The sequence below is a fragment of the Procambarus clarkii genome, chromosome 23 (assembly GCF_040958095.1).
Source record: "Procambarus clarkii isolate CNS0578487 chromosome 23, FALCON_Pclarkii_2.0, whole genome shotgun sequence".
In the NCBI taxonomy this organism is placed as follows: Eukaryota; Metazoa; Arthropoda; class Malacostraca; order Decapoda; family Cambaridae; genus Procambarus; species Procambarus clarkii.
Genome location: NC_091172.1, coordinates 34,850,239 through 34,875,903, shown reverse-complemented (window position 1 = coordinate 34,875,903; position 25,665 = coordinate 34,850,239). Strand labels below are relative to the sequence as shown.

General features: G+C 42.2%; 1 protein-coding gene across 1 annotated transcript in view; it reads right to left on the bottom strand.

The window, feature by feature from the left end:
- htt (huntingtin) overlaps positions 1–25,665 on the bottom strand; it is a 154,737-nt gene that overhangs the window by 105,027 nt on the left and 24,045 nt on the right. The window contains 9 exon segments of the mRNA XM_045751464.2: positions 5,425–5,546; positions 5,970–6,067; positions 12,531–12,639; positions 14,052–14,258; positions 19,519–19,724; positions 19,864–20,019; positions 22,232–22,416; positions 23,864–24,092; positions 24,638–24,783. Coding sequence (XP_045607420.2) covers positions 5,425–5,546; positions 5,970–6,067; positions 12,531–12,639; positions 14,052–14,258; positions 19,519–19,724; positions 19,864–20,019; positions 22,232–22,416; positions 23,864–24,092; positions 24,638–24,783 — 1,458 coding nt within the window.

Below are 25,665 nucleotides of genomic sequence, written 5' to 3'. Positions count from 1 at the left end.
GAGCCTCCGAGACTCGCCCAGAAAATGGCTTTTCATTACTGTACATTCAACGCTGGTTTTCTGGGTGGGAGCCCCGTCAGCTCCCCAGAGCTAATTACCAGAAGATAAGGAAAAAACAGGGACTTGCCCAGGCGACGGTCCGTTCTCGCTCCTTAACGTGAATTCGAGACAACTGACTGCAACCGCCGACCCAATGCAACGCAGGCCTGACCAGGCCCAGAGACATTCGCCAGGTAAGGAGCTGCCAGGACACTGTTCGACCTCCAAAAACACCGGGCCAGAATGTCAATACAAGATATGTTGCCAAAGACGGCAGTCAAAGCAGCAAACTTACGAACGTTACGGGCATGGGGATAGACCGAAGGCTGGCTAGACTTAATAACCCTATGGACGACCTGAAAGACCTGAGCCCGGGAACAGGGAAGAGGGGAAACCGGGTCAACCCAAAGCTCATCCCTGGCCACCGAACCATGGCGAGCAAATAATGACGGAGAGCCGCATCACATGATGCATCCCCGGACCCCCGGATGCACATTGATGCACCATCAATGACCCAAGGGCCCCTTCGGAACGTAGCCGTCTCATTCTTCGCCAGAAAAGGACACTGCTGTAACCGAACAAAACGACCACCAGGACCGAAAGAGCAGAAACCCCTGCGCCGGAAGAGAGCATGTAGCTTCCCGACCCCACCCCCAGAGGCCAATGCCAACAGGAAAAGTGCCTTGAAACAACAATCCTGAACCAAAGGAGCTACAACAAACCGAGGAGAAGAGAGAAACGAGAGCACCCGGTCCAAAGACCTGAACGGCTCAAGAGGCGCATGAGCAACGCACGAGACAGCTTGCAGAAGGGAGCAGAAGTAACATCAACACCGAAAGCAAACTGAAACAGCTCCGCCACCGCCACCGGATATGAGCCAACAGTATTCGGCATAAGATGATGGTCCTGGAACAACCAAGAAAGAAAGGACAAAACAACCCTATCAGAGACCGAAGAACACCTATGCAGTGATAGGAAAAACTGAAAGGACCGCCAGGAAATTCATACTGCCACTGAGACGAAGCACGCAGGTGGGAGACTAACAACCAAGCCACCTGCGCACCAAACAAGTGATGATTGACTCAAGTCAAAAACACCAGACGTGAAGACTCGAGGAGAAGACCAAACCAGCGTCGTACTGGGCTGGACCAATCTGTTGAAAGAGGCAGAGCCGCAGCAAGACCCTCAGGTTCGGACACCGAGCAAGTAGCGCCTGAAAGGCTGGGCTGGCCAGCAAGCAGCCAGAAGGACAACTCTTCCCCTGATAAATCTGCTTGACGGAGTTCTGGAAATTCTCGTACTTCCCAAGCCCGGCCCGAGGCCAGGCTTGACTTGTGAGAGCTTGGTCCACTAGGCTGTTGCTTGGAGCGGCCCACAGGCCCACATACCTACCACAGCCCGGTTGGACCGGCACTTTTTTTTTTTAGAAAACAATCTAGTTTTTCTCTTGAAGATGTCCACGGTTGTTCCGACAATATTTGTTATAGTCGCTGGGAGGACGTTGAACATCTATGGACCTCTGATGTTTATAGTGTTCTCTGTATCTATGGCACCTATGCTCTTCACTGGTTCTATTCTGCATTTTCTTCCGTATCGTTCATTCCAGTACGTTGTTATTTTATTGTGTAGATTTGGGACGTGGCCCTCCAGTATTTTCCATGCATATATTATTTGTTATCTCTCTCGTCTCCTTTCTAGTGAGTACATTTGGAGAGCTTTGAGACGATCCCAATAATTTAGGTGCTTTATCGCATCTATACGTGCCGTATATGTTCTCTGTATTCCCTCTGTTTCAGCCATCTCTCCTGCTGTGAAGGGGAAAGTAAGTACCGAGCAGTACTCAAGACAGGACAGCTCAAGTGATTTGAAAAGTACAAGGGTACATCGGTTTAAGAGTTTAATCCGTTCCTGGAGACAGCTCGTAATCCGAAAACTCATAAACTGAAGCTAATTTCCCCTATAAGAAATAATGGGAAATGAAATAATCCGTTCCTGACTACCCAAAAACCTCACGTCAAACTAAATTTTATACCTAATTCATCTAAATCTACACTACATAAGTATGTTCAAGTTATTACTTACCCTTGCTGATGACTGCTGTTGGCGTATGGAAGATGGTGAGGAGGAGGGAGGAGGAGAGGTGTTACTGTTTGGAAGGAGAGTCCCCTTCCATTATAACATCAGGTAGTGAGGACTTCACTGGTGTGCACTCTCTGGCACATTTTGCCTGCATACCACTAAGACTTGCTTGTCTTACTAAGAATCTGCCTAAAGACACTTGTTTTTCCCTACATTTTAACACTTGTCTGTAGTAAGACATCACATTGTCATTTAAAAGGTCAATGCAACGGCCTGCTACAGCTTTATCTGGGTGAGTTTTTTCAACAAAACTTTGTAGTTCTTCCCATACTTCACACATTTCTTAATGAAGAAGGGACATCCTCTACTGCCTCTATTCACAACTATTTTCTTAGGTTGAACCTTACCACTGGCTTTCTTGGGACCCATGACGAAATATATAATAACAACTTTTAAGCTCAAATGGCCAAAAATCCAACAAAAAACTGTAAATCTTTGTGAAGAATTCAGGCAGGATAGTCACTGGGCGTGAGGCACTGGTAAACTGAGGTGTGATTGCTGTGCCACCATGCGCTAGTTGGCCTGTACGTGTATCAACACCCTCGTATTCTGAGGCAACTCTCTAATTTCAATGTAAATTTTCCGAGCAAATCCTGCTCTTATTCCTGAATTCTTATTCCTTATTCGGCAAACAAGTCACTAGAAGCAACCAGCCCCAAAGAGCCAAGGATCGCATGGAACTTTGTCAGTTCAGACTATAAACCAATGGGGAATAGTCCGAGTGGAGCCTGATCGTCGATCTGCGAGCGATCTGAACCCTATGGAGCGACATCCACACCGATGCGAACTCCTGCACCTGCTGTGAGCCATACGGAAGGACAGACTACACTGACCCTGGCTGGCCTGGTGAGCACTGGGTTCGGTGGTGAGCACATCGAGCGAGGGTTCAGGTAGGCACGAAGGCACTGAACCCCGGAAAAACCCGAAGAGGAAGCCGGCAACGCAGCAACAGACACAAAGCCCCAGGAGGCCGAATCCAGCGGTCGCAAGAGTGACGTCCCCGAAGGAACCAGAACAGCCGACGAAGCCACACCCGACCCGGTGGGTAGACCATCAGAGCAAAGTTCAGGCTCTCGCACAAACTCTCAAGCACCTGCCGCGTGACCCAGGAGCCCCTCAGGAACAGACGCAAGCGGGAACGCAGGCAAAGCAGAGCTGCCGGAGGAAGAGACAAGGAAGCGGTACGACACAGCCAAGACCGAACCTGAGAGGGAACCAGATGGGACTTTCTCTAGTTCACAAAGAACCTCGAACCTGGCGAGCAGGGAAGGAACCAAATACCCGGCGAGCAGACACACGGACTGGCTGGGTGCCCAAACGCCCAAGTCGTCAAGGTAGGCCAGAACCTGAACACCTAACAGATGCAGCCGGGCCACCATGATCCGAGTAAGGCAAGTGAACACGCGAGGCTCCAGATTCAAGCCGAACGGAAGGACATGAAGCGGTAACCTTGACGCCCCACAACAAAACCGAGCCAGTCCCTGAACCTCGGATGGACCGAGACGTGCCAATATGCGTTCTTGAGGTCCAGAGACAGCATCCAAGCACCCGGCTCTAACAGAAGACGGACCTGGGACAGAGTAGTCATTCGAAAGGAGGGGCAAAACACCCAGGCATTCAGACAGGACAAGTCCAGAATGACATGCAGGTCTGCATAGTCCCGTTTTGTAACTGGAAACGGGCGAGAAACCCACCTGAGGAACGCGGTCATTTCGATCATACCCAAGCAAACCCACTCCAGAATGACCCGACAGAGCGCAGGGGAAGAGGCCTGCCCCACCAGCTTCCACATTCTGCTCGAGCCAGTCGGAAGATAACTCCAGCAGGGAAAAGAAGCGCAAAACTGAAGCCAAATGCCCACAGGCATGCAAATCTTCAGCGACCAGAAACACCAAAAGGGAAGGAACCTGCACATAAAGCTACACCTGGCTGATATTGCGAGGAAGCACAGGGGCGAACAAGCATGCATTGAGGTGCTCAAACTCGCTCCCCAGGTAAACCTTAACAATCATAGTTAACTCCCGCCATTCAAGCGTGCGGGTCCGACAGAATGCATACCACGTCCCAAACGAAAAGAAAGGGCAGTCTACCAGCCAGGAAGACTCCAGTACCTCATAACGAACCCAGTAAGGAAAAGAGGAGCCAAACTCAAAAGAAGGATTCATTATCGAGGTAAAATACGGGTCTTGCTGGATGTAAGCTGCTGCACCTCCCAAGGTGGAATACGGGAAGCTGAAAGTAACAACCTTATTCTTGGTGGTCCTCCTCTAGGCTCTCGTGATTGAACAGCCCCGTGTTCAATCATGGGGCTGAGAGGAGGACCATCAAGAATACAAGTGGACCTATAGCCACACAAGACAGACCCCTGCCAGGCAAGAAAAAAAAAAGACAACATCTCCAGGTGAACAGAACCAGTCGCTATGCGTACATCAGATAGATGCACAGTACCTTAGCACCCCAGCCAGCGACGATATTACCTCTTATCCAAGGTCATACAGAGGCAGTAACAACCCCAGCTGACCCCAAGGGCAGGCAATCACCGATCAGCAAAAGAACCCTGCGAAGGTAATTCCAGAATGGCTTATGGAAGATAACCCTAAACTGAAAGGGCAGTACTTACAGGACACCTAGAGAAGGTGGCCTTAGGTGCTTGCAGCCCCAGTACTCTTGTATTACTGTACTCCTGGCTCACACACCACCACAAGGCACAGCACTACTGAAGGATTGGAGCCAGAGTCGATCCACCGCCACCCAACACAACAGCCTCAGATTTGAGGTTGGATAGCCAGGGCTAGGGGTCTGGGGCTCCCCCTTCCCCTTCCCATGGAGGTGGGAGTTGCGCAGACACCGGTGTGGTGGCTGTGAGACATCACGCTTGTTTGCTCGTTTTCGGATCGACTTTTGGTATGCAATTTTTCACCAGCTGAAGTTTGTTTTGGGATTCCTACCTTCTGGGTGCATGACCTGGTAGATGGCAGACAGCCTGCTTCCAATTACATGGGGGGGGGGGGGGTGACAAGGCCATTGCTCTTTGTGAAACTCTGAGGGGGGCCAGGTTCTGGCTCATGGTCCCCAGTAGGCCTAGAACTCCATCGATTGACTGTTGCCATGGTCTAATGTGCACATCGGCCCGGTATAGCTCCGGGGAGTTGAAGAGGTTCTCCACAGAAATTCATATACATCAGTAAAATGATTTCTCCTCTATGACAGTTATAGCATTCGTTAATGGCATGAGTGCTTAATTACCTGCAAGAATATTTGAAGCTATCGTGAGAATATTCTGCTGTACGTTGAGGTCCCCTGCGACTGGAGATTCCCCAGCCAAGGAGAGGACGTGTGTGATCAGTCCAATATGCGTGTTATTCTCACTGAGAAAGAATTCTTTAGTAAGGTTATTGATTTAATTATAATTATGTAACTCACAAAAGTGTAGGAATTAAATATCTGATAGTTTTACTGGATTCCTTTTCAATTTTAAATGACAAATTATAAAGAGTTAGGATATTAACATGCTGCCTCCTGAGTGGCCCATCAGTTGCTTCCCGAGCTCAGAACACTTCTCACACAACTCCCGTGTTGACATTCAGCCCCACTGTGACTAGTAACTTTAGTGACATCGAAACAATGGAGAGCACAGCTCAATCACTCGGAGAAAGATTATTCACTATGATACCAAAGAACAGATCTAAACTCTCTATGACAAAAGAAGCACATAATGATACTGCTGACAAACTCCACATTGTAAATTAAAAAATATGAATGAAAATATAAAAGGTAAGAGAAATCTTTACCTTGCTTGCACATGAGTGATGTGACAGCCCCATGCTGCTGGGTAGAGGGCAGGAGGATACTTCTCACTTAGTTGTGACAGAGCCTCAACACACCCAAGCTGTTGGTAACAGAAACTGAACTCAATCAAATCTCTCTGCATATAAGAGGCTTCATGTTGAATACATTACAGCAATGCAATACAATTTATCACCACATCTATATATGCAATTATAGGTATATGAATTATATTGAATGTGACTTTGCACAAGTTTTAATGGAACACTTTCCTTGCACACATTTCCAAAAACTTGCTCCTCCACTTTTCATGAAGTCTTGATTATAAATACTTCCACTGCTGTATGAGATTGCTGCTTTCTGGAGGGGTCCTTGGGTTGTTGATGCTTGGTTGGTCAGGCCGGGGGTGCATCATGTGTTGTGTCCTGTTGCGGCTCTTCACCGTTATTTGCGTGCCACGGATGAGATTGCTGCTTTCTGGCCAGGGATGCGCTTTGGGTTGATCCGGTCTCTCTTTTTCCCTGTTCCAGGGTTCGGGTCTTCCAGGTCATCCGCAAGGTTATTTGGTCTAGCCATCCTGCAGTTTATTCTCGTGCCCATGACGTTTGTAAGTTTACTGCTCTTGCTGCTGTTTTGGTAATATGTTGGTTGACATTCGGGGGCAGGGTTCTTGGAGGTTGAACAGGGTCCTGGCTGCACGTTATTTAATGAACATTGCTGGGCCTAGTCAGGACTGTGTCACTTTGGGTCGGCGGTTCCAGTCAGTTGTTCCTGTTACGAATCCGTTATTCCAGTTATAAGAATAACGAACTCGTAACTTTCTATTATAAGTAAAAGTAGGTATTTAAGTAAATAAGATGTTAGGTGCTGCCTTATAATATACTATTAATACATTACTATATAAATGTTGTAGGAAGAAACATCCATATATATTCTTAGTGTAGTGTTGAATGGTTATATGGAACACATGCCGAGTGTGAAAGGTGGGTTTTAAGCGGTTTAAACGCGTGACCTGGAGGCTAGGAATAAGCAAGTACCAACCATACAAATGGGATGCTAGTTCAGGGAATTGTATTGGAAGTAATATTGAATTACTGGATCCTGAGAGATATTACCAGGAATCCAGATGGATTATTAAATACTTATAGGCAGATTAAGGCCAACTATGTTGAGCTTCCCAGTGTAAGTTTGAATAATGGAATTTAAAACAAATAATGTAGAGAGCTTAGCTTCTAACATGGCGGCTGCGGCCATGCTGTTACCCTTCAGGTTAATTGTAAAGTTTATGATTTACCTATTAGTTTCAGTGAGGAAAACCACTGTATGTAATTAGGAATTCATCTTGATAATCATTGTGAGAGTTGGTTTGTAGTTTCTAACATAGAGAATATGACTGATGCTTTATCATGCATCTGGCAACCTAGAGTGACCCAGGCCACCACAGTTCCTGTGTAAAGTCTTATGTGTTAAATTATATGTGCAAATAGACTATTGTTAATAGCTCCATTGTGTTAAATGATTGTTACCAAAATTACAAGCTTAGATCTGCTTAACAATTCTAGGCAAATGATTCAGAAGATGGACTAGTAGATTAATTATTAATTAGATCACGTCCGAATGCACTGCATGCTCGAACGTGGTACCTTGCCGATATAAGTATGGAGCACCCATGCTTCCCTCTCATTCGTGTGTGGTGCTAGGTCGAAGATGGTGCATTGAAGTTCTGTGAAAGCCATGTGGCTACTAGGTTTAAGTATAGTGTTTTTTGTGTACGTAGGATAAGTTTCAAGTGTTTTATTTAAGTGTGTGTGTGTAAGCCTATTTCATTGACCGTTCCAGTGTGTGGAACTCGTATTGGTTTAATACTTAATTAATTCTTACCCGTGTCTGTTCCTTCAGAGCGAGCCACGTGGTGTACTAACTTGTCAGTTTGAGTAATTGTTTGAATTGTGTGTACAGCTTGGGAAATATACTGGGGAATTAGATGGTTCCACTTTCCTTATCCTCGTTCTATGCCACATATATGGAGGGGGAATTAATGGGATACTGTGCTATTTTCGAGCCTTATTAGACGAGCACGTGACAGTCTCTACTTCGAGTTGAGGTATGAGCAGCGACCGCCTCCCATGGTAAGTCCCTCTAGTTTTCATCTTTTGGTAGGTAGCTCCGGGGAGCCAGTGGGGCTCTCCCCAGAAAACCTGTGTTGAATGTAATGAAACACCATTTTCTGGGTGAGACCCGGAGGCTCCCCGGCAACCCTCCCCCTGGTCAGCAGTTTTTCGTGTGTTTTGATATCCAGTCTCAGAACTGGGGGCGTGGAGCTGCGCAGACAGCAGAGTGGCGAGGTGTGACGTCATGCTCGTTTGCTTGTTTCTGTTTGGGGATTTCTATCCACTTGTTCGGCTGTTTGTAGCAATTTTCACCAGAATAGGGGTTTGTTTTGGGACACTTACCTTTCTGGGTGCCTGACTCGGTCGATGGCAGACACAGAATGCTTCCAACCTCACGTGAGTTTCTATAGGCCATTGCTCCTTGTGCCTCTGTGAGAGGGCCAGGTTCTGGCTCGTGGTCCCCGATAGGCCGACAGAACTCCATACACATAACTGATGCCAAAGTCTGACATTAGCATATCAGCCTGGATAGCTCCGGGGAGTCGACAGGCTCCCCCCAGAAAAAAAAACCTGCACCAATCCCGAAACCCTCAGACGTTTCTGAGGATTTCCGAGGTATTTTTGATCAGGAAGCAGAGGGGGGGAGGACCAGACCGAACCACATCAGGGGAAGGACGAGGGGGTGCGGACTGAACCAAGGCCGAAGTGACCAACACCCCCAAGTCTGGGTCCCTATAAAATAAACGGGGCAGCCTCGGGGCTTTTGGGTCAGCAACCAACTTAGCGCATTGTACCAACCTAAACCTAACTTGCAACACCTGTGCCGCCCGTACCCGAATATTGTCATCAATAGACTGGGTAAACTGAGTCACCAGCAAGCAACAAAACTCGCAGGACTCTGGGTCGAAAGTATCACAGACCCAGCAGGTACATGACGGAGGCAAAAACAACGAGTCACCCTAAGACATGGGGACAGAGCAACCCTCAAACTTGTACAAAGCGAGGGAGACTCAGAGGTCACATACATAGGACCCACGCACCCCTGTAGGGATTCCCAGGATCCTGAGACAGAACACACGCTCAGGGAAGCCCAGGCAGGGTACTGCTAACCAGCGCCCAAGTCTACCAACAACTTTCTAAGTAACTGAACCCCGGGGACATGTACACTCACGGGGACCTAGCAGGGGGTGTTGAAAATTTTCAACATCCAAATACTAACCCCTATTGCGATAATATAAATTTATTGTACTAGGAATTCACATTTACTAACATTACTAATAAGTAGCTTCATACAGCCAAATTCCTACTAATATCAGGGGCCAGTATTGCATCAGCTGCCCGGCTCCTTTGAGAATAAATTATATATTTACATAAATCGAATTAAACCCAGTTTAGCCTTGTAGAACTTATTAAGGAATACAGATTGGCAATTGATTTAGTTAAATTTAGCAAATTAAATGGCAGTTTATTGGAAAGTTCTATACAGCTACTATCAGCTGATCCGATAAACAAAGAAATAAACTAAAATTCATCTACAAATATAAGTATTTTATCTAACGTCATTTAGGTTAAATGATATACTTTACGTCACATTACTGTGACGTAAAATAACGTCAGCAATGTTTCCATCAATTAGGAAATTAGAATAAAATATTATGAATTATATACCAAGTTTCCACCATCAACCACTTTCCACCATCAACCACTAAGTGGCATGCGGGACACTCACTAGAGAGACTCTTGGCAGAGAAACTTGGCACACACATGTCATAATGGATTGGTGCCCTGAAGCTGATCCTTATTACCGTCTAAATTTAGGAGCATCCGTTCATTAGCGGACTTCAGTCTGATTCGACAGCTTCATCTTATTATGGATACCGTGTCCGGCAAGGCTGCGTACCCTGAAATATATTGTTTTGGCCAATATTCTATATTTATGTAGAGGTGCCTTGTCGTTACGCAGCATGAAAACCTAATTACTCCCGTAAGTGTAATTATTATGCCCAATCCACTTTAATTTCATGAGCAAACGTATAATTATACACTCTTAAGTAGAAATTACATGATGTTAATATTTTAGCATGCAGCTAGCTACAAACAAAGTGTACTTCATTCCGTGGAATCACGTATCGCCCGAGATAACTGGCAATGACAGGATTAGACGGGTCATACAGCTGCTGGACGTAGTCTTCATTCAACTTTGGCAGCTAAGCTTCTAAATGTTTCAATTTAGTAGTTAGCGTACTAACCCATGCATTAATTATTTCTGGTTTATTCATGAAAATATTATGACTATATTATATGTAGATTAACATTATTGAATTTAACCCCCCCCCCCCCCCCGCCCAAGGATATGTAAGGGAATTACTCCACTTTAACCACTGTGCTGCTCACCTTCCAAAAAGGGCATCCCCCCTGCGCACAGGGGGGCTATGCGCAGGAAATAAATTCTTTGGAAAAAATTCTTTTCTGTGGAGAGCCCCTTCGGCTCCCCAGAGCTGTACCGGGCTGATGTGTATATATTAGACCGTGGCAACAGTCAATCGAAAGCGTTGTAGGCCTACAGAGCACCAGAGCCAGAACCTGGCCAGAACCAGAGCCCTGGCACGACCCTTCCGGAAAGGCCCCCCCGCAAGCCCCCCGGAGCAACAACTCAGACATAGGCTGACAACTAATCGAGGCCGCCTGCAGGTACTGCACCACAGCAGACTCAGCAAACAGCAACGGACAAAAAGGAGAAGACAAACGAAGAGCCAGGGCCCCAGGCGGATTCCAAGGAAGAAGCTAGCACCGCTTGACGACATGCGAGGCGAGAAGCATAGAACTGCGAAACCGCATCACGGAGGATGGGCGCAGAGGGCAGTGCACCAAACCCGGCAGCGGCCCCAAGCGCTCCTACATCCAATTCAAGCCAATCCGAAGACAGCTCAAGGAGGGAAAAGAAACACAGAGCCGAAGTAAACAGGCCGCGAGTCCGCAAATCCTCCACAACCAAGGCAGTCAAGAGGGAAGGAACCTGCATGTGAAGCTGCATGACACCAACATCCCGCGGAAGGGCAGGGGCGAACAAACAAGCATTAAGATGCTCGAAGTCGCTCCCCAGGAAAACCTGCAACACCGTAGAAACCTCTCGCCACACAAGCACACGGGACAGACAGAACGTGTGCCAATCCTTTAACGAAAAGAGAGGACAGTCTGCCAACCAGGACGACTCCGGAACTTCATAACGAAACCAGCACAAACCAGGGGATCCGTACACGAAGGAACGCAGATCTATCACGAAGGCATAATCCGGGTCGCGTAGGAGGTAAGCTGCCAAGACTTCCCGCACCTCTGAAGACAAAACATGGGAAGCCGGAAACCTCCGGCATAACTTGCGAGGGTTGAGCTTTGGCTCTTTGGTCCCGCCTCTCAACTGTCAATCAACTGGTGTACAGATTCCTGAGCCTACTGGGCTCTATCATATCTACATTTGAAACTGTGTATGGAGTCAGTCTCCACCACATCTCTGCCTAAAGCATTCCATTTACTAACTACTCTCACACTGAAAAAGTTCTTTCTAATGTCTCTGTGGCTCATCTGGGTACTAAGTTTCCACCTGTGTCCCCTTGTTCGTGTTCCATCCGTGCTAAAGAGTTTGTCTTTGTCTACCTTGTCAATTCCCCTGAGAATTTTGCAGGTGGTTATCATGTCTCCCCTTACTCTTCTGTCTTCCAGGGCCGTGAGTTTCAGCTCCTTTAGTCTTTCCTCGTAACTCATACCTCTCAGTTCCAGAACGAGTCTGGTGGCATACAGCTGAATCTTCTCCAAGTGTGTGCGCGCGTTTGCGTGAAGAGGAGGGGAAGGAAGCCAATGAGCGATGCTCTGGGTCGATGATGATTTGCTTGTTACCTTGTTTTTCTTCTCAAGGTAAGAACTCCCCCAAGGGGTGTTCTTGGGCTCTCTTCAGTCCTGGGTTACACTTTTCTACCAGTTGGGGTCTGTTTTGGGCCGCCTACCTACCTGGGTGCCTATTCCCAGTCGATGGCAGTATGTTCAAAGGGTGGAGTTTTCATAGGCCATTGCTCCCCGTGCCTCCCCGAGGGAATCAGGTTCTGCCTCGTGGTTCCTGGTAGGCATAGAAGTCTGTATGACTGAAGCCCCAGACTATTATAGCTAATATCAGTCCAATAGCTCCAGGAAGCTGATGGGGCTCCCCTCAGAAAATTAGGGTAATTTGAAAAGAACAGCACAGTATTATTTTGCAAGTTTTGCTGAATTGTTTTCTAGAACTCTTCCTAAGCCTAGTTAAATGGAATAAATATTCCATGATGGTATAAACTCTACTTCATTTGCTGGAGATATAACCTAACACTTTTCAAGTGTTCATTATTTAGAGATATTAATGGAGGAGGGCAGATAACAATTTAAAGGACATTTCACTACCTTTTCAACAGTAAAATCTAATATACAAACCATTAAGAACTTGCTGTTGGTACTCATGAGATGAGTTGTAAATGCACATATAAGGCGGGAGAGAGACTGAGAGACCTGTGAGGTCACAGGACCTTGGGCTGAACCATGGCTGCAAGAAATGAGATGCACATGTCAGGGTACATTATATCCTTAAAATATTAACACAATATCCACTATATGAATAAACAAAACAAATTTGCATTTAAGTACAGTACCTCGTATTTGACTATTTTTTAATACCTTGCTCCTCCTAAGAACTCCCCTTCCCAGAATTTCCCAAAGACATCTAAGTGAGCAAAACCTGCTAGAGAGCAGAGTAATTAAGGAATGAAAAGTATCTGGGGCAATGAAATACTGGAATAAGTGAAGAAGAAACAGGAAAAGGTTTGGCCATTGAGTCCACCAACTCCATGGCCAAACCTAACAGTAATGCCAAACTTTAAGAATGTTTGAAAGATGGTCAGATAAAATAAAAAAAAAAAGACAATCTAATGCAATTGTGGTGTTAAGATCATATATGACTACAGATAATATGGAATAAAAACTGGAGTGCATTCTCTTGGATGCTCTCAGAGCCAGAGTCCACATGGCCTACTCAGGATTCTCATCATCCACAAAGCTCTTGTCAACCTTGTCCCCGGCTATCATAAGCACCCCTTGTATAAATTGTCAAGTTAATACCAAAAGAAGACAATAGGGAGTCTAACTGAAGCCACCACCATTTATTCAGCTCACTATTATATAAAAACATGAGCAGTCACCCTAACTCCCTGCAAGTGATAATCAGAAACTGATGGAATAGCAATTATTGCTATGTGAATCTATTAGGGGTGACCAGGTGGTGTCAGTGGTGCTTATTTGTCAGTGCTTACCTGTCACTGACTACAGGGGAATGAAATCTAACTTTATGAAATCTAACTTTATAACTTTTTAACAATCTTGGAAAACCCAAAATTCTAATTTTTATGCGACGCAAACTGATTGCCACACACTTGAGATATTCTTCGCAAGCAATACTCAACTATTATTCCTTGATAAAAATATCTCGAACTATACTAAAACAACTGTATTATAAATTAATGCAACATTGCATGATGATATCATATTTGTGTCAATTTTTTTGTTTACTTTTCAGCTGTAATGGTCAATTATATTGTGGAGATACAGTACATAAAAAATGTGCCTAGTCTCTAAGCTACCAACATAGGAGTGCAACACCCAAAACAAAAATACAACATACATCTGTGAATATTTAAATATTGAAATTAATTACTTTCAATGCTGCTGAAGTGTCAGTTAGAATATAACTTTACTTTAAATGCTGTAAACCTAAAAAAAAATTATAATAATAAACTCATTTGTAAATGCTTCAAATATCTATTGACTTGATTCAAAGACTATACAAATGCAACACACAAAACTGAACATGTAATATAAATAAATAATGGTAGTGTTTAAATATTAATTAAGCACATTTACCTCCAATAACAAGAGATACAACAGATCGGCACAGGTTCTTACCATTCAGCTGGATTAACGTGCATCTCAGTAAAGAGCCGATGGAGTGGTGTAACTGGCAACGAGGGAAGGCCCCTGCAGGACCAGTGCTGTGGTGACTGTGAATAATTTCCAAAGTCCTCCTTATCACCTTTGAGGCAGCCACTATGCACAAGACTGGAAGCCACTTTATGAATCAAGTCTCCAGTGCTCATTATTTCAGGTACTAATCTGGGGTAAACATAATACATTTTGTATAATGAATATGGTATTTAAAAACAATAGCAGTTAAGCAAGATAATATGGTTTAATTTTCCATTGCCTTTGACAGGAAGCCTGTTAGGTTACTCAAGATTCCCCTGGACAAGGGTGAGGATGTTTGTGCAATCACCCAACAACTTTACACCAAGACCCAACAGCATTTAACTCATTAACAAACAGAGCTTTCAGTGGACCACAACCCCCAGTCAATTTAACACCCATAACATCATTATGTGCTCCCTTGGAAATAGGTAAGTGACTGCAATAGATATTGGTGGATGGCTAAATGGTAAGGCAAAATATAATCACAGGAGAATGTTACATAGTGAAGACGAGATCAGACGTAGGTGGAGAGAATACTTTTAAAATAATGCATAGAAGTGATGAAAAAAATAGGGTGTTGATTATTGAGATTCATCCACCTCTTGAGGAACATTTCATAGTTATTATACCTGGTACACCTATACATCTTGACCCTCTAGTACTTTGTCATACTTTCTTTTGAAGATGTGAATGATGGTTGCTTCCATCATCTCACGTTCAAGATCATTCCACTTGTTTATTATTCTCACTGCATACAAGAATTTTCATAAATTTCTGTCTCATCTGTGTTTTCACTTTCAACCTGTTTCCTTTATTCTGGTGACCTTCATCTGGAGCACTTTGTCTTTTCCTCTCAGTACACTGTACATTGTGATTGAAGTGCCCACTACTCCTTACAAGACTTCTTCTTTCTATAGGGGTTCTCTTGATCCAGGCTAGCCCCTGAATTTTCATGTAAAATGCTGAGGCTGTGGAGGGTTACTGTAAGCATTGTTGTGCTTTCAGGGAGTCATCTCCTTTTGGAGGGGTGACACACCTGTGTGCCTCCATGCATATAAATCCTTCATTCCTTGCCAAGAATGAGACCTACACATTCTGGAGACCATTTGTCATCTAGTCCTGGTTTGAGAATCCAGGGAATACATCACTTATTGCGTACTTTTGCTCCATAGTGCCATTATCATGTGGATTCTGCTCATGTTCAATCTGATAAATTATTTACCAATCTATATCAAGGTCAGAATATCCCCAGCTCATATAAGAACATAAGAACATAAGAACAAAGGGAACTGCAGAAGGCCTATTGGCCCATACGAGGCAGCTCCTATTCTATAACCACCCAATCCCACTCATATACTTGTCCAACCCGTGCTTGAAACAATCGAGGGACCCCACCTCCACAATGTTACGCGGCAATTGGTTCCACAAATCAACAACCCTGTTACTGAACCAGTATTTACCCAAGTCTTTCCTAAATCTAAACTTATCCAATTTATATCCATTGTTTCGTGTTCTGTCCTGTGTTGATACTTTTAATACCCTATTAATATCCCCCCGGTTATGTCCATTCATCCACTTGTAAACCTCTATCATGTCACCCCTAACTCTTCGCCTTTCCAGTGAATGCAACTTAAGCTTTGTTAATCTTTCTTCATATGAAAGATTTCTAATTTGGGGAATTAACTTAGTCATCCTACGCTGGACACGTTCAAGTGAATTTATATCCATTCTATAATATGGCGACCAAAACTGAACTGCATAATCTAAATGGGGCCTAACTAGAGCAAGATATAGCTTGAGAACCACACCAGGTGTCTTGTTACTAACGCTGCGATTAATAAATCCAAGTGTCCGATTTGCCTTATTACGAACATTTATGCATTGATCCTTTTGTTTTAAATTCTTACTAATCATAACTCCCAGATCCCTTTCGCAATCCGACTTCGCAATCACAACACCATCTAGCTCGTATCTTGTAACTCTATCATCATTACCTAACCTCAGAACTTTACATTTATCAGCATTAAACTGCATCTGCCAATCCTTTGACCATTTCAAAACCCTATCTAGATCAACTTGAAGTGATAGTGAGTCCTCCTCCGAATTAATTTCCCTACCGATTTTCGTATCATCGGCAAATTTGCAAATGTTGCTACTCAAACCTGAATCTAAATCATTTATATATATTATAAACAACAGAGGTCCCAGGACAGAGCCTTGAGGCACTCCACTTACAACATTTTCCCACTCTGACTTGATTCCATTTATACTAACTCTCTGTTTCCTTTGGTATAGCCATGCCCTAATCCAGCTTAATATAGCACCCCCAATACCATGAGACTCTATTTTTTTAATCAGTCTTTCATGTGGCACTGTATCAAAAGCTTTGCTAAAGTCAAGGTATACAACATCGCAATCCTTACCACTATCAACTGCCTCAACAATGCTAGAATAAAAAGATAACAAATTTGTTAAACATGAACGGCCATTTATAAAACCATGTTGCGACTCAATTATTAATTTATGTTTTTCAAGATGAAGACGAATTTTATTTGCTATTATAGATTCGAGTAACTTTCCCACAATAGACGTTAGGCTAATTGGTCGATAGTTAGACGCAAGTGATCTATCTCCTTTCTTAAAAACTGGTATCACATTAGCAACTTTCCAAAACTCTGGCACTCTGCCTGACTCTATTGATTTATTAAATATGGTTGACAGTGGGTCACAAAGCTCCTCTTTGCATTCTTTAAGCACCCTAGCAAACACTTCATCCGGCCCTGGGGATTTGTTTGGTTTGAGTTTTACTATTTGTTTAAGAACATCCTCCCTGGTAACTGCTAAACTCGTCAACCTGTCCTCGTCCCCACCCACATAGACTTGTTCGGCTGAAGGCATATTGTTAAGTTCTTCTTTAGTAAATACAGATACAAAATATTTATTAAAAATACTACTCATCTCTTCATCACTATCTGTTATTTGACCTGTCTCAGTTTTTAATGGACCTATCCTTTCCCTAGTCTTAGTACGATATAACTGAAAAAACCCTTTAGGATTTGTCTTTGCTTGCCCTGCTATGCGAACTTCATAGTTTCTTTTTGCTTTCCTTATCTCTTTTTTAACATTTCTAACCAGTTGTACGAATTCCTGTTCTAAAGTGACCTCCCCATTTTTAATCCTTTTGTACCAAGCTCTCTTTTTACCTATAAGGTTCTTCAAATTCTTTGTTATCCACTTTGGGTCATTAGTATACGATCTATTCAATTTGTATGGTATACTACGTTCCTGTGCTTTGTTTAGAATATTCTTAAATAAGTTATATATTGAATCCACATCGAAATCCCCATTTAAGTCACCTATCGCTGGGTTCATGTCTCGCTCCAAGACCGGCCCACACCCCATACCCAAGCCTTTCCAATCAATTTGACCCAAAAAATTTCTTAGGCTATTAAAATCAGCTTTTCGAAAATCTGGCACTTTAACAGAATTTTCTCCTACTGGTCTATTCCATTCTATGCTAAATCTGATTTCTTTGTGATCACTGCTCCCTAGCTCACTCCCTATTTCGATGTCATTAATTTGCGTTTCCCTGTTAGTTAACACTAAATCTAAAATATTATTTTCCCGTGTTGGTTCCTTAATGTGTTGCGTAAGAAAGCAATCGTCAATTAATTCTAGAAAATCTTCTGCTTCACTATTCCCCGTTTTGTTCAACCAGTTTATTCCGCTAAAATTAAAGTCACCCATGACATAAATACTGTTAGATCTAGATGCTCTAGATATTTCATCCCATAGATGCTTTGCTTCCATTCTGTCTAAATTTGGTGGCCTATATATTACTCCTATTATAATATTATTAGCTTTTTCGTTTAATTCAATCCAAATAGTTTCTGAGTGTGGCTCAGTTTTGATTCCCTCTTTGAGACTACATTTCAAATTGTCCCTAACATATATGGCTACTCCACCTCCTCGTCTAATATATCTATCTGTGTGAAATAGTTTAAATCCATATATTTGATATTCAGCTAATAGTTCTCTATTTTCTACATTCATCCACGTTTCGGTAAGTGCAATAATATCTATTTTTTCTGTGCAGACAAGAGCATTTAATTCGTTAATTTTATTTCTTAGACTTCTACTGTTAGTGTAATATACCCTAAGTGAATTGTTATTTTGCGGACCTTCTCTTTCCCTGATCGTTTTGCCAATTCCTTTCTCCCACAAACACATACTTTTATTACCTCCTTCCTCCAAATCAATTCCCATACCTCTATCTACTAACAGTTTAAACCCAAACAAACACCTCTAACCACTTCTTCTAGCGAGTTCGCAACAGCAACAACCCCAGCTCTCGATAGATGCACCCCATCACGAGCATACATTTCATTTCTTCCATAGAAGTGTTCCCAGTTGTCTATGAAAGATATTGCATTTGATTTGCAATATCTTTCCAGCCGGCAATTGACACCAAGTGCCCTCGATATCCATTCATTTCCCACTCCCTTTCTTGGAAGAATGCCACATATGATCGGGATTCCTCCCTTGCTCCTAACTAACTCTATGGCTGTTTTATACCTCTGAATCAGTTCCTCACTCCTGACTCTACCAACATCATTTCCTCCCACGCTAATGCAAATAATGGGATTGTTCCCATTACCAGCCATAATATCATTCATGTTGTTTATAATATCACCAATGCCAGCTCCGGGATAGCAAACCCTTAACCTGTTCCCCCTATCTCTAGCACAAAACGTTCTATCCAAATACCTTATCTGGGAATCTCCCACAACTAATGTTTGCTTAGGTACTTCCTTTACTTTCTGAGGGGCCTGCGCTTCCTTTCTCTTCGTTGCTTTCCCTTTTGCGCGATCCACAGTCTCTCCACAGCACTCGTCCTCCAAAACGTCAAATGAATTTGAAGTTGCTATGGCGTTTGAAGGCGGCTTTATCAAAGTCTTCTTAAGGCCCCTGTCTTTCGCAACTCTCCAAGACGAGGTCCCTTTACTGCTGGTCTCCTCCTTCGTTACTTCTCGTTGTTTTTTAAGCTGACGCACCTCCTCCCGCAGAGAGTCCAACTCTGTCCTCAGGGCTCCCACTAGTTTCACCATATGCAGTGGTGAAACAGAGTCAACCCAAAATTAATGCAGGTGCCATGACCTTCAAAAGTTTACAACATTTAAAGCCTTTTTTTTCAGCAATGACTTGTGTTAAGGTTAAGGCCGAGGCCTTAACCTGTTTACAAGTCTTCTCAGATAGGTGCTTTTCATAATACACAAAAAATATTTTTTTCCACATTACAATTATTCAATCCAACATTTGTGAAATAAGTAAATGACCAAATATACTGCACCAACATTTCCTTCGTATTACTCGAGTGCCACTTTCATGACTCTTTTGATTAACTTACTTGACACAAGCTGAAGCAGCCGCTGAACGAACTCTGGGGTCCTGATCTGCCAGGAGTGGAATCAGAACGGCTGTCAACACACGATGAGAAAACCTGTCTGCAGGCCTGAGAGGAACAGAGCTGCCTGTAGTGCTGTAACTACTACTGCTTTCTACATGATCTGTATAACTCAGAGGTAATCCTGACAGAAGATCACACAGCTCAACCTGTAATATGAATAGTCTACATAAAAACCTAGAAAAGAACATGCAAAATGAAACCACATAACTTTGAATACATATATACAGAGAACAGTTAATTATAAAGTCATAATAATAATAATGCATAACCACCCCCAAAACTTACTTTGACCAACCAATAGGGGTTTGAGGCTGTATTTACTAAATGAGGCAAAACCGTGAGTATCACTGCTGCATGAAAGGAATGGAGCAGCTCTCCCAGGCACAGTCCCAGGCCACCCACAGCACCTCGTGCTGTTACGCTCGACTCGTTCCCGAGTAACTGCAATGGTAAATGGAATTAATTTTTATACTTAAAAGTTAATTCATAAATATGGCAATCTAAACAATACAAGTTAATCCAATATGTGTCATGTAGACAAAATTACAACATAATAAAACTTAATCGACATGCTACCAAAAACATTTTGATTGAACACTTTTTTAAACAGGCTTTGAGTAATATGAAAAGTTCTTTGAGTATATTATTTATTCTGTTGCTCCCTAAAAATAAGTACTACTTTATCCTTCGACCAGAATGTGTACAGTTATGCAGTGGGTGAAATTATGAATTTTTTTTAAGTTAATAATGTACAGTAATTATGTGTAAACTAAGCCATAAATGTGTAGACATTTATTAATACGATTTTTGAACTTGAATGACATACTGTGTCAGTGTTGTAGGGACCCTTTTAAGCTATTTATGTATGGAAGTCATATAAGGTGCTTGGAAGGTACTGTAGAATTTCTTCCAGTAAAGAATGACCAGTAGACTAATTGCAGCTCATTCACTAAAATTAATGCCCTTCAGAACATGTCTCCTAGTCATCATCAACACTCTCTACATACAACCTTATGCTGAAACTGTATAGAGGTATAGGAGAACAGAAAAGAAATGGAGGAACAAGAGCAGCAGAATGTCATTCTTAGTAAAAAAAAATCATAAATCAAAGCCCCTTTTCCGAGCATTTGTATTCTGCCGCTCCCTATAATAAGACTATCAGGGAGGAAGCTAAACTGAAAGAGCACCAGACTGGTGATCAAGGACAATCGAAGCCAGCAAAATAATCCACAACATTGACCCAATTCACTGCCTCTGCAGGAATGACATGGGAAGAAAAAAGAGAAGCATTAGCAACAAAAGCAAGCAGCCAGACTCTCGGCCCAACATGACCCTTTCTGTAGGCAATGTGGGCCACATGGAAGCTCATCACCATACAATGGTCTAAACAGCAGCCAATAAGGCCAGAACAGAAGACAAGCCAAAGGAACCAAACTTAAGCTTGAGCTGGGCATTGAAGAATTCCACAACTGGAAAAAATGACTTGCAGCTATAAGATTGGCGAGGGTCATAAAACGTAATTTCCCCAAAGACAACAAGGATTATATGCAAAGGCATCCACAGAAGTGACCCAAAAGGCCTGGTACTTAGGTTAGCAACCTATACACAAGCTGCTTGCACTCTCTAGAGAAACAAAGAATTAGGGTTGACAAGATTGAAGTACGTACATAAATAAATGAAAAGGCATAACAAAGGGAATATATACAAGGTTTCAAATATGCACACAACAGAATACAAAATAAGTGATATGAAATGGATAAGTTTAGATTTAGGAAAGACCTGGGTAAATACTGGTTTGGGAACAGAGTTGTTAATATAAAGAACAAACTGATGGATAACATAGTAGATGCGCCAGCCTTGGTTGCCCACTCAGTACCGAGGTTCCCCATACCCGGGAATGTTGCTCACGATTTTTTTTTTTAAATGCTGTCTGTTTACTAGAGGCCCGAGGAAGCTCCTGTGAACCCCGTGTAGCCGCGGGACTTTAAAATCTTACGTGGTACTCCCAACCACTCATAGATGCGGTGCGCCGTCCCGCAATAGTTACTCACTCCGGCTATATATGTATTATGCCCTTTAGGGGTTAACCAGTGTCTCCTTAACACCATACGTGACCCCTGCCCCAATGTTTGTATAGTTGCGTGCACTATCAATGCCATATGCTATTCAAGCATAACTGTGCACACACTCGTCACGTTTTTGTGGAGCTTGCAGAACTTACTTTAGAAATCAAAAGAATGAAATGACTTAGAAATATACAGTACTGTTTATTATCATGTGCTCAAAATATAACAACGACTTTCATTGACTTTTTTTAACTGATTTCCAGTACATGGTATCATATATGTCTAGCCACACATAGCATAGCTATCAACATTTTCATAGCATCCCTCATTTCAATCCCTCATAGCATAGCTATCAACATTTTACCTATTAATCTCTTCCCCAAAACCATTTTAAACTAAAACAGGACCTAGAGATAACAATTACTCTAAAGACATAATTTAAGTAACTCGTGTACTAAAAATTAATGTTGACTGTACCTAAAGAATATTACCTTAGTGATTTTAAGTGCCTGCTGTTTACCCTTAATAGCTTTAAAATTTTTACATATTTATTAATATATAAGAGTAGCTAAAGTGATAATACTAACCTTGCAAAGCACTTCAAGAAGTGAAGATAAGGGTAACCCTGGTCTACCAAAATCATTATACTGTCCACAACCATGAACAAGACTAGCCCGTATGAACTGCCCAATAACAATGCCCACACTTGCACCAAGTTGGGGGTCGGAATGGCTGTGAAACCTCAAGGTATCATCAATGTGCTGCTGCAGCTCTGAAACAAAGGTTTAGGATACTATCAGGGTGCAAACCATGTGCACCTCTCATGCATAATTACATGGAAGTAGTTACATAATAACAGACATGATCGTGGTATCATATCTTCCCTATAATTGTGTTTATATGAAGGTCTGAAGCTTCTGGTAGTTTGAGCTCCCTCTTCCCTCTCATTTAACATTTAATTAATGTCATATGTCTAACACTTAGTTTTCAAAAGATAATTTTTTTTAATAAAAGAAATCAATAAACGGAATTTATCGATCTTTGTTTTCATAATTTGTACCCATGCCATTTTATTCTCGATATTGCAGGTTTCAAAACTAACTCTTAACCTATTTCACCGATACATCTCATCATTTTTTATGTAGTGATTATATCTCCAATTTTTATTTTGTAAACCAGTCTCGCTACACTTTGTATCACTAATCTTTCATCATAGTTCTTATCTTTTAGGTCAGCAAGCAATTTAGAAGCATGTCTTTACACTTTTTAATTTTTATCTACAATATGGGTTTTTTGAGTCATTTGTGTTTGCAAGCCCTTTGTACCTGGCTTGCTTTGTAAATCTATTGGCTAGGTTCCTACACTTATGGTTAGATAACACCTCTTCAAATTTAGTGCTTGTTAAATAGTAAGAACCTTACAGAACAACTGAATAAGACCCCTAATACATTGCACAATTATATAAAGTGTCATCCACACTTCTGTAGAAATAAACATTGCATTCACCTGGGCTCTAGGAGACTCGACCCGTGGACCCCCACGCACGTGAGGCCCAAGCTCTATCAACTGGGCTATGAGTAGTCTTAATAAGAAAAGTTTCCTTATTTCCTGACATGGTTGTGGATCACTAATTCCACTGAGCTTCAATAGTAATCAGGAAACTTCACAAATTCCAGTTTGGTAGCAGGATGCTACTTCTGGAAACTTTCCTTATCAAGACTATTCATAGCTCGGTCGATAGAGCTTCGGCCTCATGCGTGTGGTTCTGAGAGTCGAGTCTCCTAGAGCCCAGGTGGATGGAATACACAGTTATACCTTCATAACATCAAAGTCATTATCACATGGAACTGAATTTAGAACAAATATTTATAAAAACAAATCTTCAGCTATGTGGCAGGTAATTGATATATAAAAACCTTTATTCAAGTACATGTATAGTAGTTACAAGACTATAAATTAAACTATCAACTTAACTATATAAGTATGACCTAAGTAACCAAACTACCAGCCTGCTAATGATCTGCCAACTTACAAATATCTCCCAACTTTAAAATTTCACCATCAACTACAAACCACACTTAAACTATATTATGAAGGCAAACTCCTCAAGACCAACCCCATCTGCATGATGAACACAAACACTTCAAGTCCAAATTCCACAATCACATCACCTGCAATAACATAATTAAGAAACTCATATCCAGCCAATATTTACTTACCCAATTCCCCAGCTGCATCAACAAACATAGGTTCAGCCATCAACGAGGGCATCACCATCACAGCCAGCCCAACACAGTTAAGGGCCAACACCTTAACGCTGACCCGGACCGTGCGATCAGGAACTAATGACCCAACATGCCCAGATAGAAGGAACGAAGAAGTTAGATATCGTACAAGATACCGCACAGGAAGGTTTTCATCAAAGAAAGAGCCAATTGAGCCACTCGCCTGCAAAATAAATAGCAAATACTAGAACAGTAAATAACAGTACATGTAGATCAACAGCACACCTATTTTTAATTATTAACGTGCACTTTTACAGTCTTCTATTATTCCCAATTCATTGGTACTAAATACAAGCACAGCACTGCATATTGCTGCTCTATCAAAAATACACATTATTACTTGTAATGACATGAATTATTTGTTCCAAATATAAGATAGGTGTGTGGGGGACCATCAGTACCTGAAGCTGTAAAAATGACTGCAACACAGTAAGACCATTCATATACCAACTTGCACTTAATACAGAAGAACTGTTAATTTATACGACAAATTTTCATACTAAATTTCAATGCAATAAATTCAAGGGCATTCAGTCTGTTCATTTCATTTCATTTCATTTCATTTCTACTTTCAACACTACCTAATCTTCTACATTTTTAACTTAAACTCATACACTTACTACAGTCATTGATTAAGCCTTTTATGTATAATTATCTTGATAACCCACTAATTGTGACTACAGAATGTGCCCGAGAACTGCCACACACCTTATCTATGGAGAGTGGCCTATCTTCAAGGGATTTATTATGAGCATGAGATGATATGTGGTAAATGTGTTTCCTCTTATCACGCTCAACACAACGCTTCTCTCCATTTAAGTTGATTTCTCCTCTACCAAAAAGCACTGAGGTATCTGAAATGTACATTAACAAAATATTATATGAGAGTACATGGGTTAAATTGTAATACCACAGATAAATTTTTAAACTGAAAATAATCAAACTGCTGCTCAAAAGGGATCTCTGGGTTCGTTACTGGATACTGGAATACTCTCAAGTCTGATTGCTATCCTTTGGCCAAAATATAGTCTTCACAAGCCACACCACTATCCTGCAAGTAGTTTGAGAACACAGTCCCACTCGCCATAAAGTGTTCCAAGAGAAGCAGTGTGAAAGAACAGATAACGGGACTTTACACGCTACACCAAGGTTATCTGCTGGGAAGACTAAACTTCTGTCATTAGCACTGCAACAGATCCAGCCTGTACAGACTAGCCTAGGATAAAAATCAGGCCTCGATTGAATGAGAAAAGCTCCTTTCTGAGCAGGACACTTAGGAGCTTCTTAAGGCAAAATCCCTAATGTACATGCTGCTATGGCGGTACGTCTATTCACAGGTTGAGTGGCACCGTTCAATAAACTCGCCCCTCGTGACCAAATTAAAATTAAAATAAAGTCCCATTGGACAGACTCATATGAGTCTGGGGCAGGGGAAATAGCGTGCCAGTACAACAACAGTCTTTACCAACAACCCCCGTCAGACCATACTGAAGCTAGGTAGACAATCTGTGCAACGTGGGTTTACTGTAGTACAGTATAGAATGTGCATCTGAAGTGATAACAGTCTACAGTACTAGGATGCTGACAGGGTTTTATTGTCATCAATCCAAGGCCATTTAATACACTAGGCAATTTATACTGCCCAATTTTCCACTATCATGTAGGAATATAAAATTAATTGAAGATCATACTAAATTTATTTTTCCATTCCTTTATATTGAATATTAAACGCAATT